The sequence below is a fragment of the Dromaius novaehollandiae genome, chromosome 20 (genome assembly GCF_036370855.1).
Source record: "Dromaius novaehollandiae isolate bDroNov1 chromosome 20, bDroNov1.hap1, whole genome shotgun sequence".
In the NCBI taxonomy this organism is placed as follows: Eukaryota; Metazoa; Chordata; class Aves; order Casuariiformes; family Dromaiidae; genus Dromaius; species Dromaius novaehollandiae.
This window is the reverse complement of record NC_088117.1, coordinates 9,548,856-9,567,357: the sequence shown is the minus strand read 5'-3', so window position 1 is coordinate 9,567,357 and position 18,502 is coordinate 9,548,856. Positions and strand designations below refer to the sequence as shown.

The following is an 18,502-nucleotide window of genomic DNA, read 5'->3' as shown; positions in this document are numbered from 1 at the left end:
TTTACCATAGCCCCATAAGTGAAGTCTTTCAAATGTCACAATTGAAAAACTAACTTTATACAAGGCATATAGTCACATTTGCAACTCTGCACAGTCCGTGTTAGATCTGTGTGCACGTTGAGGTCAGTGCGGGGTGTTTTTGAAGAGTGAAGCTTTGTGCTGAAGGACTGAGTGCTTTAACTACACCGCTCTTTCTTGTCCGTCTTGGATGCTGGCACCCTGTGTTCCTCCAGGAATTCAGCCCCTTAAAATACAGACATTACAAACAAGCACTTTATTTATTTATTTAGAATAAAAAAGGAGCAGGATTACAATGCTACTGTCGCAGTATACAAAACATTCATCCAAGTTTGCTTCACGTTTACAAAATATGCCATATACACAGCATCAATATTCACAGCAACTTTGTCAGACCCTCCCATGAGCTAGGTCTCAAGGGAAGAATCCAGAAACTGAAGACTAAAACCTAAATTTGCTTTCCATTCGGCTGTGTGACCATGTGGCCTGCCAGCTACAACACTTGCACCCCTGAATGGAATAAAAATGGCATGAAGAGATCAGTTAGATCAGTGGAGCAATTAAATTAAACTAGTCTCTGAGCAGTTCCATTTGGTTGGCTCTCGGGTTTCCCCTTTTCAGGGCTGGCTTTCCACTTTAGTGTAAAGGAGGAATGCTGCAGGGCTGGCCTGGCCCTGTAACTCCTGCTGTAGGCTTTCAACAGTGCGTAAGTGTTCCTGGGATGAAGACACTCCTACTCCAATATTCATATGCTGGTTGAGTCAGCTGAAGCCTAGGATAGCACAGGGAATTACTCTACTCTGTCCTGACCTGTAGTGTAGTTAACGCTAGTAAGTACCCCATGCACCACCAAGAGGTGGCTGCACTGCAACAGTGAAAACAGTCCTCTCCAGCCACGCTCATTCAGCTGTGACACCCTGAGGTCACTATACAGCTAATGCTTACGGATGACAAAACACAAGGCGTTCCAGGTCTTTTGAATGAAGACTGCTAAAAACTGAGTTAGCACTAATAAAAATGGTGATGGAATAAAAATATTCAAGATGACACCAAGTGTCTGAGAACATCTCCAGTGTTAGATATTAGTACGTATGTTGTATGATTTAAAGCTCAGTACAGCTAAGGATTAGCATAGATAGTAATTCAAGTGAAAATATACCTAAGGCCCTCGTCCATTAGATATGAAGACAGCTGCTCTGAGGACACTGCTATACATGCACGCTAATTTCTATAAATTGTGGAAAAACTATCCTAGATTGTGACTTCCAGAGAAAGCTATTGTCCATCTTGTTAAGACTCCTGCATCTTCAAATAGGTAGGGCAGCAGTCTAGATTTACAAAGCCAACCTCAAGTGGTTCTTGTTTACTTGCATGGAGGGGAAGAAGCAGCTATGTCAACCTAGTGTTTAACAGTGAAGCTGTAAACCAGCAGGCATCTCCACACAGAGGTTTGTACCAGGTCTGGTTAAAAGGGGGGGGGGCATGGCGGGGGGGAAGTATGTCTTGAATTCAGTCAGGGTAATCTGTGCATTTACAGGCCTCATGTAGAAAGCTTCCAAAGATGCTTCAAAAGGGAATACAAGAGGGGAATTGGGATAGAGAAATAGTATTGGTAACTACTTTGAGCATTTCACCTTTATTTGCTGAGATCCTGTAAAACGTTCTCTTCTGGTTCATTCCGATAGTTAAATTTTGGTTCTAAATGTGACTTCTGCCATGACTAACAATACTTTTGAGCCTGAGACTGCTTACTGCTCTTATTTCCAGCTGCAAAAATAATACAAACTAGGTTAGAGCTCTGCAGTAACAAACTTTGAAGCTTACTATATTCTGATATGTACTGGACTAATACTAAGTACACACTTACCAGGTGAGTGCCAGAAAGAATGGACAATTGAAACTCAATGACAAGGCTAAACTGGCATGCAAAATGCAAACAAGCACTTTATCGTGATTCCTCGTAGGAAGAATAGGCATGTGGTGGTCTCTGACATACCCAGCCCCGTTCATGCAAAATGGCAGACTAGGAAAGTGACAGGTATTTCCCTCTTATTACAGTACTGACCTTCAACATGCTCCTTGAAGAGAGTCTATTGGTAAATGCATCTAACTGACCTCGCATATCTGTCACACACACAAAGCTTAGATGTTGTCTAGGGCACAACAACTTGAATGATTAGCCCCCACCCTGCTCATTTGTGAAGGCTCTGAGGGGTGGGAACTGGTTCTTCTGCTGCTTCCCTCTGAGGCCATACCCACAGATGGCAACTGAGACTCTTGCATTGTGCCCACAAGGCTGTCCGCTGTTTCCCAAACTGGATCAGTAACGAACAAGTCTCCTGTAAGTGTTATGGCATAAGTACTCAAGTGTGATTTGTTACCCTTTAACTAGGACTATAAATGCTTGCATTCAGTAAGGTTATTCAATATTTAATTGGACTTTTATGGTATCTTAGTCCAAATTACTCATTGTACTTTCTATAGTCTATTAACCTGCATTAAAAATAGCCTCAAACTACAGGGAGGTTCAACAGGGTGAGTTAAGAATGAAAACCATTATCTTCAACCATTTTTGGTAAAAACACCCTTGATATTTTGATATACACAGCAGCCAATGGTAGTTGCTTGAGGTCAGCATGATGGATACTCATTGGTATAAGTAGCAAATCTTAAAGCTATCGGAAGCTACTTATCAAGGATGATGACAGAATGGCTTTAGACACAGAACATGTAATGTCTGTGGCTATTAATCCTCAGATGCAACAGCAAATACTATAATCCTTTAAAAAATTTATAAGCAGTGCATCAAGAACAGCTTAGTCCCTCTGGAGTACTATTCTTCCTCTAGAGATGAGGCATCACAAATGGTCACAGTGTTTACGACCAAATGGTGAAACAGTTGAGGAGAGCCTTAAACTATTCACTTGTTTGAGATATGTGGCCTCAGTATTTACAGGGCAAAAGCTCAGTGGGATAAACTCTGACTTAGTGGGATTTATTCTTTGCATACTTTGTGTTTCAAAACAGACTGGGCCTTAATATCGGATAGTTCTACTGCGTATTTGTTTGGGAGGCAACTTCCTTAACAACAAAACAGAGCAAGGATCTGGCTGCTGATGCTCATATCTTCCTCACCCACTCGCTCTACGCAGGATGAAAACAAGATTTTGATTAGGAAAACATGAGGGATAATGTGAGAGAATTCATCAGGGTGCCGCTGCAGCTCTGCGGATTATTACAATACTCTAACAGGAATGGGTCTAAACCCCGCATTCCTAGAACTGCAAGCGGTGAGTCCAAACCAGATAGTTTCTTGAGAAGGAAGTCTCAGCTGGTAAGTGGGCAGAAAGATTCAGTATGATCAACATCAGAGGTTAAATTTTACTGGTCTGAGGTGTGCTATGCTATTCAGGTCCAGACTAGTTAAAAATACACTTGGAAACCAGTGATGGTTTAAAAAACAAAACAAAAAAACCACACAATACCTCTTTACCCGTTGTGAATGGGTCAGGGTGAGAAGTGAAAGCTTTGTGCTAAAGGATCTCCACTGGCATGCAGACAAAGCCGACATCGCTGGCTTTAAAATTCCATTCTCCCAGCAGTCATAAATCAGGTTAAATAACCTGGCAATGGTATACTGAGTATCTACTACCTTGAAAGACAGGAAAATAAATATTAATGCTGAAAGCAGATGTACTAGCTTCTAAATGTCTAAAGCATTCAACTCAATCCAGGGGAGTTAGAGAACTGCTAGAAGTAACCATGAGGCCTTAATCTAATGATACTGCATTAAATGTTCTGGTCAGCCAGACTTAAACATTTCAGCAGACTCTCATTAGGATCTTTAAACCAAGATCAAAGAAATGATCTTTGACTTTTTTTGTTTGTTTGTTTTGAAAGCATTTGCACATAGCTCTGGAAAGCTCTCTCACCTCTTCCATCCTCAGATGGATTTCTGAACCAGAACACTTGGTCAGGACTGCTTGGGCAAGGACTTGCAGTTTCTATCAAAACTGGTAGCGCTACTGCCATGAATAAACCCTCTATTCAGCCTTTTCAGCTCAAATTGATATAAATGTCCTTCTCCCCCACCCCCCCTCCACTCAACACCAGGAAGTAAGGAGAACATAAATGCTGCCCCAGGTACAGTACCTGCCTCAAACTGAGCACCCATGAGGCTACTCTGACCTTGTCCTGCTAGATGCTATCATGATTTACAGATTCTCTCTTTGCAGACACACCAAAGTCACTTCAATTTTCAGTGCACAGCAATAGAAAACTAAACATTTCTTTAATACAGTTATGGTATCACTTCCAGGGATATTTACAAATAAGACTAATTATTTTACAGATGAATGTGCTTATGCTGTTCTAATCTACTATATTAATATTATTCTCAGTCAAAGCACTATCATGCTTAATGCATGAAACACTGAACAGTAAGGACACCTGACTTGTTTTAATGTTAGCTGAAGAAATCTGCTCCTACTAAAGGTGAAGAAACATTAGGAAAATATGCATAGTCATTAAATCAAGGAAACTTAAGCACCAGTCCACACGTGTTGTTGGAGACTGATGCTGTCAGGACAATTCCTTGATTTTTCTCAAATACCTATAAAGGACTTCACACACAATTAGAAGTGTCATGAATCACAAACAGGGCAACACACTTGAGTGTCCAGACTGGTACTCCTAAGAATGTAAATACATAAACTTTGGAATATTTGAGGACATGGTTTTAAGTTAACACGACAAACTGTACCAAATAACCATACACACTTTGGAGGTATTATTCCTCTAACACTGCATAGCAAGTTGATTCTCCCGCTCCCCATATGAATTGGGTGCCAAAGACAGAAAGACTGTTTTTCCTATAGGACAGTTAGAAAGCAGAGTAAATTTCTGGGCTCAGCCATGCTATATTACTGGCATACTTATGAATCCCTTGATGATAAAGTCAGGTTTATGTAAGAATGGCTTCACCAGGCTCCATACCCAACCATGGAAACTTTAGATAAGACATCTTTTATCCAAATTATTATTATTTTTTTACTGTTGTTGTTAAAAGAGAAACTCAGCTGGGAGAGATTACCTGTGTATCAAATTTCTGTAAAACATTAGGGAGACTCAGTTCAATTGAAAATAAGGTAAATTGGTGGTAATTTGGTAACTGAGTTACACTGGAAGAGATGATTCCTGTTGGCAGAGGCTTAAGTGAAACAAAAAGCACATATGTTGGCAAAAGCTAGGAAGTGGCTAGAACTTAGTTCAGAAAAGGAAAGCGGGGCAAGAGACTTAAGAGTACTGGAAATTATACATATATATATATATTAGTGTTCAATCTAATTGCTAATAGTTTAATAATTATTACATTTAAGAATTCTTCTTACTCATCCATATTTGACCCAGGCAGCTAATGTTAGCCTTCTGGCTAAGATACTGTTAAAACTGTTAAGAGATAGTAGAGTTATTCTTTCAGATGTTAAATGAAACTAATCTAATGGCCAACTTCTTTCATATGGCTATAACTGGTGTATGCTTTACTCTGCAAGAAATATTAGAACCACAAATTACTTTGAGTTTAATATCTGCAGCAAGTGCCAGTGCTTGTTAACAAGCAAACAAACAGCACTACAAGTTGAAGCCTTCTCTACCCACCAAGAGTATTTGAGAAGCAGCTCCACTGTTCTCATCCTAGCCTTAAGGAAATCATGCAGTTGCCAGGCAGAAAGGACAGTTCAGACTGCATGCTTAAGACTTCTGCTCCTTTTCAGTAAAAGGGAGTGTGTCCAGTCAACTGCTGATGCTTCAATGGGGTGCATTTCCAAACTGCTTTACGAACTTGCTCTTCTGGATATACTCCCGTTTCTGGAGCGTGGATCGGGCTCTGGATTAAGGATTTTCTAGACCCTCCAATGTTTTATTTACAGGGTTGCGGACAGTGTCTTCTCCCTTCAGTAAAGCGTGTACTCCCACGCTCTATATCCATCTAGACTGAAGGGAGCCTATGCAGCAGAGAAAATACTTTCAGTCTTTACATAGCTCTTCTCTAGAACACAGGAGAATCACAGAATGTACATGGTCCTTGCAATAACCTCTTGATCCATTCAGGATCTGAAAAAAACAACAGAAAAAAAACTGTTTAAAGCTGGAGGTCAAGATAAACACAGGAATGACATTGAGATAGACAAACTAGGTAGTAATCTTAAAATAGTTTGTGTATATACACTGTGCAGGATTAACTGAGAGTTTGGAATGAATCCAATTCCATGTCTTGAAGTTTCAAGTAGTGTCAGTTTAAATCCCACTTCAGTAGGGGACAAAACTAAAGTGAAACGGTCCTGCTACGTCATTACATACCCACCTAGATAGTCTCTACATAAACAAGTGTCAAACATATATCGGAAAAAAAATTAAAGGAACATCGTCTTGCAAGGTAGTGTTTTTGCCTTTGTTAATTGAAATTAGATGCTTCGCTTACTGCTGCACTTAGTCCTAGGTTCTTTGTTATTCTCCCATGTAGGGAAACGAAGCTTGTAGTCTGTCTGTCTGTCTCTCTGTACAGTGGTTTAAGTCTTGTAATTGATTCTCAGGAATCACAAGAATGCCACACAACCTGCCATTACTTTGGGATCTTAGCCAGCAAGGTGCCAAATTCTTCCTAACTTGTGCTGGATCAATTCAACTTGCACTGAAATTCAATGTCAGACATCCAGCATCTGCAGAACTGGACGCTAATTGATTTCTTTAACTTGAATATAGTTGTAGCACTCCAGCACAGATTACACATTTACCTGGCTCCTGCTAAAATGTAATATTTACAAATTCATTTCCAGTTGTCATGTTCTAATTAATATAGGCCATTAAGGCATGAACAACAGAACACCATGCAATGCAGAATACCAGTGCTTTGCATAGCAGCAGCCTAACAGAGGCAAGTCAATGAAACTCATTCAAGTCATTATGCAGATAAGACTTAGAATGCATAATTCTGGCCTTTTTAGGGCATAAGGAACAGTTTACCTTCTGGGGTTGGATGCCGTGCAATGCTGTCATGAAGCAAACACCTTCTGTATACCAAACTCTGACAGGATTGGTAGGTTAAAAAGCACCTGTGAAAGACAAGTGTTACTGTTTGGTGTTAATTTTGTTTCCTGCTCCCATGCTCTGACTGAAGCTGGGCTCTGTTCCCAGGAACCCTCACTTCCTGAGAGTAAGGGCAGTAGGGAGCCATATGAATACCAAAAATTAAATAACTAACTCAAGTATATGAAACTCACAAGTACGCCCGATTATGCAGAATCACGTAAACGAAAAAGGCCAAAACCCAACATACTATGGAAAAGACAAGTTTCTTCACTGGCCAAACAATTGTAGGCAGCATGCAGTGAAAAAGGTGAGAAGGTTGAGGGTTATTGCGCAGGGGAAGAACCAGTGCATCTTTAACTGAGGGTAATGACTATTTAGTCAAAATAGCACATGAGATCTGTTAGGTAAAACTTAGATGGTAAAGACTTTTCTTTAAGTGTTGGACCACTGACTTACTGAGTCTTCAGGGACAACTGCCAACACCAATACATCGGTGTTGAAAGATTTCCTTTTCCAGATGTCCCAAAACTTGTCTGACTTCTTAGCATAGTTCTTACCAATTGCTTTTTGTTAATTGATTTGTTTTCAAATGCTAAAGTAGCTAGAACATGCTCTCTCATCTGCTATTCCAAAGGATCGCTTGTGCTTGATTTTTCCTCTATTTTCTCCTGCCCTGCCCTCCCACTTGAAGAAAGAAGTTAGATGATCAAAAGCATTTTATCTTGGAAAATAGCATACTGATAAGATAAACAAATTCAATCTAGGGTGCCTCCTCTCTCAGGGGAAGATCTGGCCAGCAAAAATGTGCAATTAACTGCAGCATGGATAACGTGCTTTGTACCTTTTTACTCCCACACTAGGAAAATGTTTTAGGTTAGCTATTTAAATATAAGTAACCTATCCAGGGGAGAGGGGAGAAGGGCAAAAACTCTTAAAGAACAGATTACCTGAGCCAGATATGTCCATTGGAGCAAACTGCCTGCTTGCGATCAGTGAATGGCAGGATCTCTTTACACAAGCTACAGTGCTCTGGGAAAGTCTGTTTGTTCATTTTCTTTAAGATATGCCCAATCAGCACCTAGGAACACACAGCAGTCAGCATTGTTTAGAGCAAGGCAGCTGCCTACGGAAAGGTGAAGCCTCTCGGGATACTGTGATTTCAGAATATGATACAGGATGCAAAGATCTATCCACCTCGCTGAATTCAAATACAGAAATCTAAGTCCCGGGCAGTCAGAGACTTGGATTAATTTAGTCTCTGACTATTTTTCATGTACTCCTGAAGATTTCTCTGTCCCACACTAAAGGGATACAGAACTTAAGAGCAACCAACAGTCTTAGGTGAGGCTAATTGCAAATTTAAAAAGCATGGGAGAACCAAATATCATACCACCTTAGAGGATGCCAGTGACCACTACAGCAATGCTTTCAAATTCTCATGCCTATCACAGTGGATGTACCAAAAAAAGCCTGTTCAGAAAATAGTTGGATGCACATCTTCAGTAGTCATCTTATAAACTTCATTATGTATACACTCTAGTAGAGCATTTATATGACCAAATTTATTACTGAAGTGTCTTTGACATTTCAATAGATGCAAACCACATCTCAAGGACCTTTAAACTGTGACAGCAAGCTGAATAGACAGAATTTGGAAGTCAGCTTTTTAATCATTATACAAAGAAATATCTTGTTTACAAGATAAGAAAAGCAACCTCTCAAGCCTTCAATTCATAATAATGGGAGGATGCTAGAAAAAACCATTGCAGTTCTGCCAGAATACTTGCCTTGTGAATTACTAAAGGCCACACAGCTGTGGCCTGCTTGCTTATAAGCTCAGCAGAGACAAATACATTACATCAGTAATGGATATCGTGCTTGTTTCCTCTGTCTTTCCAGATGCAATATAAAGGTTGGTTTTGATTTTTAAAGTTCAAGTGATTCAAGGATTCAGGTACTGGAAAGAACTGTTCTCTATTCATACAAAGAGGTACAAATAGAGACGTGTGAGACATTCTCGTCCTCCAATCTTAGGACCTGGGAGGCTGCTAACAGAATTTTCTCAGTGAAGGTACCTTTGTCTGACATCTATATTCACAAAACTTCACTGCCCCGTGCAAGATTCACTGATCACTCATTTCCTGCCACACGTTTGTTCTACACATTGCAATAGTTAAGGTACTGTCCTTACAGTTATGCTTTTATTTTGGTAGGGGTACTGCCAGTATGAGAAGCGTTCCTGTCACGGCTAAGCATTCAGTTATGCTCATTTCTTGTAGTTCAGTAAATGCAAGCGTGCCTGAAGGTTCAGGCCATAGATCTGTGTTTCACAAAACAAAGACATTGATCCTGCATAAAGTTCTGGGTCACTGGATTTAACTCGTACAACACGATCACTTTCTGAATTTCTACAACTCATCCCCTCACCGAAGGTTAATGGAACACTGACAAGACCAGAGGTACCAGTTGAACAGTCACAGCATTTTCAATTAAACAACTTTAAAAAATGATACTGCAACTCAGAAAATTGCAACTGCAGACATAACTGACTAGAGGAAACATCTCCCAAGTTTAGTTTTGTACAGTGACATATTAAGTAAACTTAGCCACAGAAACTGATATTCTTTTCAACCAGTACATGTTCTAAGCTCATGAACAGCAATGGAAAAACTGCAGTCCTCTCCCTCATCCTGCAAAAAACTGAGGTGTGTTTATTCTTTATTGTACCTGATTAAAATTTCGACAGCTGTATTTACACCCCCCCACCCTGGCTCCATAACTGCAAGAAAGGACAACTTAAGCTGGGTGCTCTACAGAAGCTGACCAGAAAGGATTACATGATTACGGTTCTTTTTCCCACCACCCCCAAAGTTACATTTTCATTGAAGGATGCAGAGCAGGGAAAAAGCAGCAGCTTGTAACACTGAATCCCCAGAACACAGAGGTGCACTTACTCGTGCTGTTCTGTCATCATATCCTTCATCGGACATTAAGAAGTCACAGACTCCTCTGGTGGGAATACTGGTGTTCTCTGTAATCCACGTGTGCAGATAAACTTCTCCCAACACTCGTTTCATATGTTCTCGTGTCAAGTGCATTTCTACTGCCTCAATTTGTGCCTGTATTTCCAGAAGCTTTTCTTCCATTGGTTCACGGCCTCCAATGTCACTCGACTGAGGAAGAGCATCATCTGCAGCGTCATCTACGTCCATACCTTTGCCTGCGTCGCACAGGCTCTGCTTACTGGCTTGTTTAGAAGTTCCTTCCTCTTGGTCATCTTCCGTGCTGCCCATCCCAGGGGAATCTGATATCAAGATTTTTGCATCCTCATGTGAAGGTCTCCACATGACCTCTGAGGGAGCTTTCTGCATTGACTGGTATAAAATTCTTAGGAGAAATAGCTTAAACCGCCAGAAGTAAGTAGAACCACAGCTCTCAATCTTTTTATCCAGTGCTTCCTGCAAGAATTGAGGAATATGCTTATCTTTCAAAATTTTCCAGCGTACAAGATCTGTCAAGTCCACTTGCCGGAAAAGATTCTGAACAGATGATTCCAAGAGCTGAGCAGCTGCCTCCTCAAAAGTTTTAAGTGTTACAAACTGAACTTGGTAGTTTTTGTTAACAGGGTGAAGACCATTAGTCATACCCTCTGTTGTAATAACTGCTAAGTATGCACCACATGGGCTAACAGCTATTCCATGAGTCCTTACAGAGCCAAACACTTCTGAGAGCTTAATCAGCTGGTGCTCAAATTTTAAAGCAACATCTGTGAATATGGGAATCAGCTGCCTTACCTTTCCATCACTGGAGCACGTATATACCGTGCCATTCTGTTTGTCTGCGGTCATAGATACAATTGGCAAAGAGTGAAGCCCTGTAACATGGGAATTATGGACATTCAAACCTGCTTTGGATATCAAGAGAAGACACCAAAACACGTAAGGTCCTCTTGCAGCCACCACTAAGCTACAACTACATTTCTGGTAAGGATGGTAAAGAGGAATACATTTGATACTCTGCACTGGCAACTGGTCCATTTCTTGCCACAAGACTACAGGCTGTCTCAGCGTAAAGTAGCCTTTAACTGCCTTTAGATTGACAGGAAGGATTTTAACTGGTCCAAAAGCACTCCCTACAATGAGTCCGCTCATTTTTCGGTTGTTATGTTCATATTCCCACCAAGACAAGACACTTGGAGAATTTATTCCAGACTCTATGGTATTGCAAGAAGTAATTGATTCCTTACCCAGAAACGGAAGCTGAAACTGCCAAACTGCAATGTTACCATTTTCAAAGAGCACCGCTAAGAGCACACTACCAACGTCCCGGCATTCGTTGTTGTGTTTAACCTGCTGAGTGGTGCAGATTCCGGACCACTCCATGCGCACTGGCGTCTGCATGCTGTGCCGTCGCTGAAATTCAGAAAAGTCACCTAGTTCTGCCCTGGGAGTCTCAACCTTAGAAAGTTTGTAACTGGCTTCATACAAACGCTCCCCGTAAACTTCTGTCAGGTCAACCAAGTGCACCCACTGCAGTCTGTTGAGGTTTGCATGGATGGTTAGTCGATTGTCCATGGTTAAAGCTGCAAGCAGGCATCTTCCATTAGCATCGCAGCCCAAAGGCGACCAGCTGGAATATTTGAATCCTCGCATAGGCGGCAGTGACTTTCCTTCAGGATTGAATACTCTATCTAACATAAAAGCTTGACTAACTGTTGGATCCACTGAATTTGCGAATTTTTCCTTACATTCTGCTACCTCCTTTTTTGGACCAACCTGAAAGATAACAGAAAAGAAAAGAACTCTTAAGTAAGTTGTAGAATGTTATCTTGGGAAGACTTTCCTGGAGTCAATTCTCACTTGCAATAGAGCATCCTCCACCACAACCTATAACAAGGTGTTCCAATGGTTAAATTAACCTCACTGTTAAAGGCTTAAGCTTCACTGTTGGCCTGAAATTGTATAGTTTTGACTTTCAGCTATCGAATCTTTGTCTGCTGGACTGAAGAGCCTGTTTTTGTACTTCTGTTCTCAACTGTGTACTTAGAGGAACTTGTAATAACATTCAAATTGTAAAGCATCAATATTTCAACTCAACTAAAGTTATTCCATATTCTCAGTGTTATTTTTGGAAAAAAGCTTCAGATCTGCAACAACTGAATTAGTATTTAATAAGACAGTCAGGATTGATACTCATCTGTGCTAAGGACTATAAAAAGCATAATGCTCTGCCAGAGCCCCAGAACAGTCCCTATTACCAAGATCTTTCACTTAAGGTAGTAAACTAAGAAAGGATTTCTGCTTAAGATTTGACTGAAATAATTGTTATCAAAGCACTGGAGTGTGAGCCATTCTTAGAAAAACAGCAAAACTTTACAGCTTCCAAAATTCATTTGATCCACAAACATACTTTACCCTGACACTCCTGGGCTATACATGTTTTTTTCTGTGCTTTTTAAAGTGCCTCATATATTAGATGCACTGAAGTTAGTTGCTCAACTGCATTACAGAACACCTTAGCATCAGCATGAGACCTCCTGTGCCTAACATGCTAATGTTTTCTACACTTAGCTCAGCTAAGGCAAAAAAAAAATTGCATTTGGTTCTTGTGCATGAAATCATGTCTTAAAAGAGTAGTATAGATTCACCAGTAAAAACTTCTAACTTCACTGTTATTTTTTTAAACAAACTTGCTCAGGATGCAGTCAGTGAAGGTTTGTATCCTTTGATTAGACCACTCTGGCCTTTAAGTACATCTGTGTTTTAAGCAGGGCACCTCCAGCCTTCCACGAAAGCACCGTGAACCCGCGCTCCACCTCACGCTAACGCGATGAAGGAGGACGTGAGCTGTCAGTCGCTACACGGGTGTGCACGCCCAGAACATCAAAGAAACTCATTTATTGTGAACTTCTGCGTGAGGTGACGTTTCTTGGGGGGGGTGGGGGGGGGGGTTAAGCTAACAGGACGGATAGCCCGTCCCCGGGGACGGCTCGGGGCAGCACCTGCGCGGCGCTCCCGCTGAGGACGGTGCCGGCTGGGCCGGGCTGGCCCCTCGCTGCCCTACGGCCAGCACCGCGGCGCGGGCCTGGGCCCCGGGGCTCGGCCCGCTGCCGCCGGGAGGGAGGGGGGGGAGCGGCCGCAGCGGGCCGGCGGCGCCGGGCGCCCGCCTCACCTTGAGGAGGCAGGCGGCGGCGGGCGCGGGCACGGCCGTGCGGTGGATGACCATCTCCTGGCCGCCGCTGTGGATGTCGCTGAGCTGCTCCAGGACGGCGATGCTGCGGGCGGTGCTCACCGACACCCGGTGGTCCTCCGACCAGGCCAGCGGCTCCAGCCCGCTGGCGCCGTGCTGCAGCCGCACCGCCGGCTCCCGCCGCACCGCCGTCAGCCGGAACCCGGCGCTCGGCCCCGCCGCCGCCGCCGCCTCCTCGGCCAGCGCGTCCAGAGCCAGCAGCGGCGGCTCCTCCGCCCCCGACGGCGCGGGGCTGCCCCCGCGCGCCGCCGCCGCCATCTTACCGCCGCCTCCCGGCCCGCGCCGGCCGCAGCGCGCAGGCGCCGCCGCCGCCGCCCAGGCCCCCGCCGCCCGCGGCCGGGGCTGCCCCGCCGCCGCCTGAGGGCCCGCGCGGCGCCGCCGCCGGGCAGCGAGCAGGGCCGGCGTCCGCCGCAGGAGCCCCCGGCCGCCCGCGGAGCGCAGCGGTAGCAGCGGCGGCCGCGTCGCGCCCCGCGGCAAAGGCTCCGGCCGCGGTCAGGCGGCGCCGGGGCGCGGCGGGGTCCTGCGGGCGCGGGGGGCCATGGCGGCGGGCGGGGCGCTGCTGCTCAACGTGCGCTCGCCGCCGAGCCGGGTAGGTGCGGCCGGGCCGGGCCGGGCTGGGCCGGGGGTTGGGGGCGGGGGAGGCTGCCCGCTGCGGGCCGCCCCTGCGGCCGGAGCCGGCGTCCGCCCTCGCTGAGGGGCCGGCGGAGGCCGAGGCGAGTGGGGGGGGCGCGAACCCTTGCGCTTATCTGCGTCGTTAGGGGGGTTGGAGGTGGGGGGCGCTGGGGGCTTGTTCGGGGGGCGCCGCGAAGCGCTGGGTCGCAGCAGGCGGGTGAAGCGGGGCGGCGGAGCGGGGCCGCGGCGAGGTTCCCCCAACGCAGCATCTGACCCCCAAAGTTCCGTAGTGCCGAAAGAAGAAACAAGCGCAAAGAAAGTAAGGGAGTTTGGGCGCCCGGCGGTTCGCAGGAGGATGAGGAGAATCGGAGTGTGCAGCCACGAGTGGGGGAGAAGTGGAGAAAAGCGAGGCAAGACTGCGGGGAGTTGACGTATTTCAGGAGTTTTGCAAATGTGTCGGGATAAACAACCTCACTGAAAAGGGGCTGGGGACAGAGGAGGGCTTTGGGGACAGAAGGGAGTTAAATTAGCTTTCTTCGTCGCTGTTCCTGGAGGGATATGGGAACAGCAACCCTTTTCCTTACGATGATGGAAAGAGCAGCAAAAGAAATCAATCATCACAGAAACAACTTGGAAAGCCCAAAAGCTGGTGTAAGCGCAGGTGTGAGCAAAGGACAGGCCGTTCCTTCGGGCAAGAGCAAGGAAAAAGTCTACAGGGGTGGCTTTAACATAAGCAATATGCAGAGTTTTGGAGACGGATTTCTAAAGGGATTTCTGTGCAGTTGCCAGAGAAGCTAGATGAAATCCTGGAGTGATGAACCCTACACGTGACTTTAGATTTCTGTTTGCATTTCAGCAGTATTTGAAGGCCTTAGAAACAATGCAGGAACTGTATGGAAGTATGTGGCTCATTCTCTGATCCAAAGAACTCGGATTTAGCTGCAAAAATCAAACTTTATTTCTTTAGTAATGGGACAGAGAATCCCCAAAAGAAGGGGTATGAACTGATGCTTGTGTTTAACATGAGCAAAATGTGATACCATATAGTCAGTTCACGTGTATTAATGCATTCCTTGCTATCTGATTTGTTAACACTAAAGCAGTCTAAGGCTCCGAAAAGAAAGCTGCAGTCACCACATGGAAACCCACCTTCGAAACGGAAATGTAAGCCTTCAGCAAGCTCCTTCAAGAAACGCGCTACAGAAGATGACATCAGGGAAAACAGAAACTCATCAAAAAAACCTCTTCCAAAGAAGCAGTCGTCTGACAGCCGAAATGAGACCCCGAAAAGCAGACCTTTTGTTAAGACGTCCAACTTGTTTAAAAACAACCCTGATATCCCAGAAATTCACAGGTATTTTAGACAAGTGGAGGGGAAAAAAACCCTTTCAATTCAACAGTCTTGAGTTCTTGCCTTTGCTTGGGCAAAAACATTGCTTGGTACATGTATTTTCCCTGGTATTTATGTAGACTCTCGTCATATACTTTGTAACCACACCATGCATTTTGTTTTATTTTGGTTTGTTTCCCCAAACTTGTAGAAAAGCAGTGCAGCAGGTGCAAGAAGATGTTTTCACTTCAGATTCTTTCAGCCAGCTGGACCTCCATCCCCACCTGGTGAGTGGCAGGAAGGCTGTGTGCCATGGAGTATGCTGTTGAAGGAGGGGTTTAGAGAGCCGAGAGATTCCTCTTTCTTCCTGGGCACTTCTGCCGACTCAGTAGCGCTCTACTTGATTTTGTTGTAATCTCTCAGATAGGCTCTTAGCACAATGCAGTGACCAGTATCCTCTGAGCCTGTCTTGACCCGTCCCCAAAGGCAGTGTCCCAGCATCCCCCACTGCTCACAGTTGTAGTACCAAAAACATGGAAAACCTTTCAGGAGGTGCATTAAAAAAAAAAAAAATCTGGTGTTTTATGATGTACCAGCAGCAATATAATTCTGATAAAGCAATGGAGGTATTTTGAGGACCTGGGAATTTTTCCATCCAGCTGCCCTGGACTACTAATCCAGAGAATAAGAATCGTTCTTCTGTGCTTTTTTTTTTTTTTTTTTTTTTTTTTTTTTTTTACTCTATCCTGTACTACAAAAAGTAACAACAGTGAGAATTTGTCAATGAAACTTGTTTATTATTGTTAATTATCTCTTCAGATATCCACAATAACCACTGTCTTGAAGATATGTAGCATGACCAGGTAAGCAAACCCGTATTAAACTTTGCCCTTTACCACCCCTTACTGACAATCATTTATGATTGTTCATTGTGCGTAATTGGTTTATAAACACCGTGGTTCCTGTTAAGCAACATGGTTTGTTTCTTTCAAAATCTGGAACAAGAAATAACTTGGAAGTTATGCAGCAAGTCACTGTCACAGCTGGAGATGGAATCTAGGAGTACTGGCTCCTCATTCGGTACTTTGACCATAAAATCATCTTTCTTTTTTCCCATTTACCACACCTGATATGTGTCTGTAGACTTTTCTTACAAATCAGCTGTGCTGATGTAGCTAGACAGCAGAGATGGATGCATGGAGTTTGGGATAAACGGCTTTGAAGCAGTCATGGTTTGTTAAAACCTTAGGATTTTATGTTGTGTGTTGAATCTGTGTTTCCTAACCTGTTTTGTTTGTTACACAGTGTTCAGAAGCAAACAATTCCTGTGCTGCTGCAAGGCAAAGATGCTTTAGTGAGATCTCAGACTGGTTCAGGTCAGTATTTAATTGCCAGCCTCCCTTCCTAGGGCATGTTAAATTGGATCCCTTATACAGAACCAAAACATCTCATTCTTGGTACAGCTCATGAAAATGACAGACTCAGAAGCCTGGCTTGGGACTGCTGTGACACAGACAGATGCTGTGCAAACTTCTGTAACGAGGCAGTGGTGGGACTGAATGCTGATGTGCAGCTTTCAGCCATTGCATATGGGCCTATTCCAAGGCTCATGCTGGGGATGCATATCCAGGGGTCCAGTGGAGCTCAGCAGCTCACACTTGTATCGTACAAGCTTATTTGCTTGCTCTACAGTAAACCATGTCTCATTTCCCTTGGTGGGTAGAGCTATTTGGGTAGATGGGTGTCAGTGTGATACCACCATCCCTCTTCTTTAATTTAGTTCCTTGGTGTTGTGGCTTATCAGACATCTTTTTTGGAAAGTTTCTACTTAATTAGAAAGTGTTTCCAAACTCTGACCTCAGTTTAAGTATGGTAGGTTGAATGTTACTTTCTAATGCCCTTTAATTTGCAGGAGTACTGCAATTTCTGCATTTTTTTTAAATGATGGAAAATCTTCCAATTTTCTCTCTTTTTTTTAAAGGTAAAACTCTTGCCTATGGGATTCCACTTGTACAGTCCTTGCAAGGAATGAAACCCAAAATACAGGTAGGTGCAACAGAACTGAATAGATTTGCCTTTGATGGTAAGATTAATAAAAATAAATTACAACTGTTCTCTTCTAATCATCAGTGTTTCTTGTTACAAAGGTTAGTCTCTCCTCCCCTTCCTTTGTGCATGTAGTTAATGTGATCCTCCCATACTGTTAAGAAACAGATGATATAACAGTGTAAAGTGTTATACATTCCCCTTTTCTTCAGGCAGCAGGTAAATAGACTGAATTCCCAAGTTTGCAGAAAATAGAGTGCAGTAGAGACAAAGGTCTGAAAGTTGAGAGAATGGAAGACAGGAGTTCCTGCCATGGTTTTAGCAGTAACAGGTTTCTAATCTATGACATGGAGTGAGACTTGATAATTGATCCTGATTGAGATCACCTTGTTGACCCAGAAAAAGCTGCTGCAGATCTGCCATCTCTTGTGGCTTTTAGGGAAAGAGATCATCCTGACTTCTTCCTTCTGGGTTGAAATAATTCCAGTCCATTCTGGATTGTTATTTTCTGCTGCTGGTAGCTACAGATTGTTGCTGTGCATCAAGCGTTAGACTCTTTCTGCAAATCAGAAATAAGACGGTGAAAAACTGTTTGTGGAATAAGATGTTAAGTATGACTGTGAGTGGGTTTCGGAGAAGGAAAGAGAAGGAGATGGAGTGTTAATATTTGAAGGTTGATGATACAAAGAAGGGAGGAAAATTGCCCCAAATTGTTGTGTTCATTAGGGTGACACTGTGAAAAAGCAAAGGTACACTATGAGAAAAAACTTCAGAATACTACCGGCTAAAGAAAATTCAACATTAATCTTAGTTTAAGGAGTGGAATCTCTGTGGTTTTGAGTCATGCCAACCTGGACTAGATGGAACTCTAAAGGGGGGTTTGAAGAGCACAAACGTGTACTGAAACTCCACAGAATTCACTTTGTCAGCTACTAGAAATTAAAAGTGGAAACGCTCTGTGTATTAGTGCTACGTTCTTCTTAGCGGTCCTCTTGTCTTCTATGTTTGCAGCGCAGCGATGGGCCTTATGCACTCATATTAGTCCCAACAAGAGAGGTAAGTGGCCTTGTTTCTTTCTGATGTGGTCTGAACACGAGTTTTTGAACATTGGTCTTTAGTGGAGCAGCTTTGGGCCCATCAGGGGCTGAAGAATATCTT

The 18,502-nt window shown here is 43.6% G+C and overlaps 3 protein-coding genes across 11 annotated transcripts in view; 2 read left to right on the top strand and 1 right to left on the bottom strand.

The window, feature by feature from the left end:
- Positions 1-13,013, top strand: part of AK8 (adenylate kinase 8) — a 91,782-nt gene extending 78,769 nt beyond the window's left edge. Inside the window, exon 12 of one of the 2 annotated variants that reach the window (XM_064523805.1) lies at positions 12,878-13,013. In XM_064523805.1, coding sequence (XP_064379875.1) covers positions 12,878-12,932 — 55 coding nt within the window. In that variant the 3' untranslated portion in view covers positions 12,933-13,013. Of the gene's footprint in view, positions 1-9,320; positions 12,232-12,877 lie in introns of those variants that run through there. The other variant, XM_064523804.1, reaches the window with a different exon arrangement.
- On the bottom strand, positions 265-13,614 carry GTF3C4 (general transcription factor IIIC subunit 4). Of its 3 annotated transcripts, none has more exons than XR_003259413.2 (6): positions 13,279-13,614; positions 10,062-11,882; positions 8,055-8,185; positions 7,042-7,130; positions 3,504-6,132; positions 265-1,785 (listed from the first exon to the last, which is right to left on the bottom strand). XR_003259413.2 is itself a non-coding variant. In XM_026101792.2 (5 exons), exons 1-5 carry the CDS (start codon positions 13,612-13,614, stop codon positions 6,068-6,070), a joined length of 2,442 nt encoding a protein of 813 aa, XP_025957577.2. In that variant the 3' UTR covers positions 265-6,067. The 3 variants fall into 3 exon arrangements, 1 of the variants encoding a protein (XP_025957577.2); XR_010392389.1 differs by having other exon boundaries at positions 265-3,670; positions 5,677-6,132; XM_026101792.2 differs by having other exon boundaries at positions 265-6,132.
- A 172-nt stretch (positions 13,615-13,786) lies between these two features.
- DDX31 (DEAD-box helicase 31) overlaps positions 13,787-18,502 on the top strand; it is a 48,724-nt gene continuing 44,008 nt past the window's right edge. For 5 of the 6 annotated variants that reach the window (XR_010392391.1, XR_010392390.1, XM_064523792.1 and 2 more), the window contains exons 1-7: positions 13,787-13,945; positions 15,069-15,322; positions 15,510-15,585; positions 16,118-16,161; positions 16,604-16,674; positions 17,280-17,344; positions 18,356-18,400. Coding sequence is in view for 4 of the 6 variants with exons in the window: in XM_064523792.1 (XP_064379862.1) it covers positions 13,895-13,945; positions 15,069-15,322; positions 15,510-15,585; positions 16,118-16,161; positions 16,604-16,674; positions 17,280-17,344; positions 18,356-18,400 (606 nt within the window). In the remaining 2 variants the exon portion in view is untranslated. The remainder of the gene's footprint in view (positions 13,946-15,068; positions 15,323-15,509; positions 15,586-16,117; positions 16,162-16,603; positions 16,675-17,279; positions 17,345-18,355; positions 18,401-18,502) is intronic. The other variant, XM_064523791.1, reaches the window with a different exon arrangement.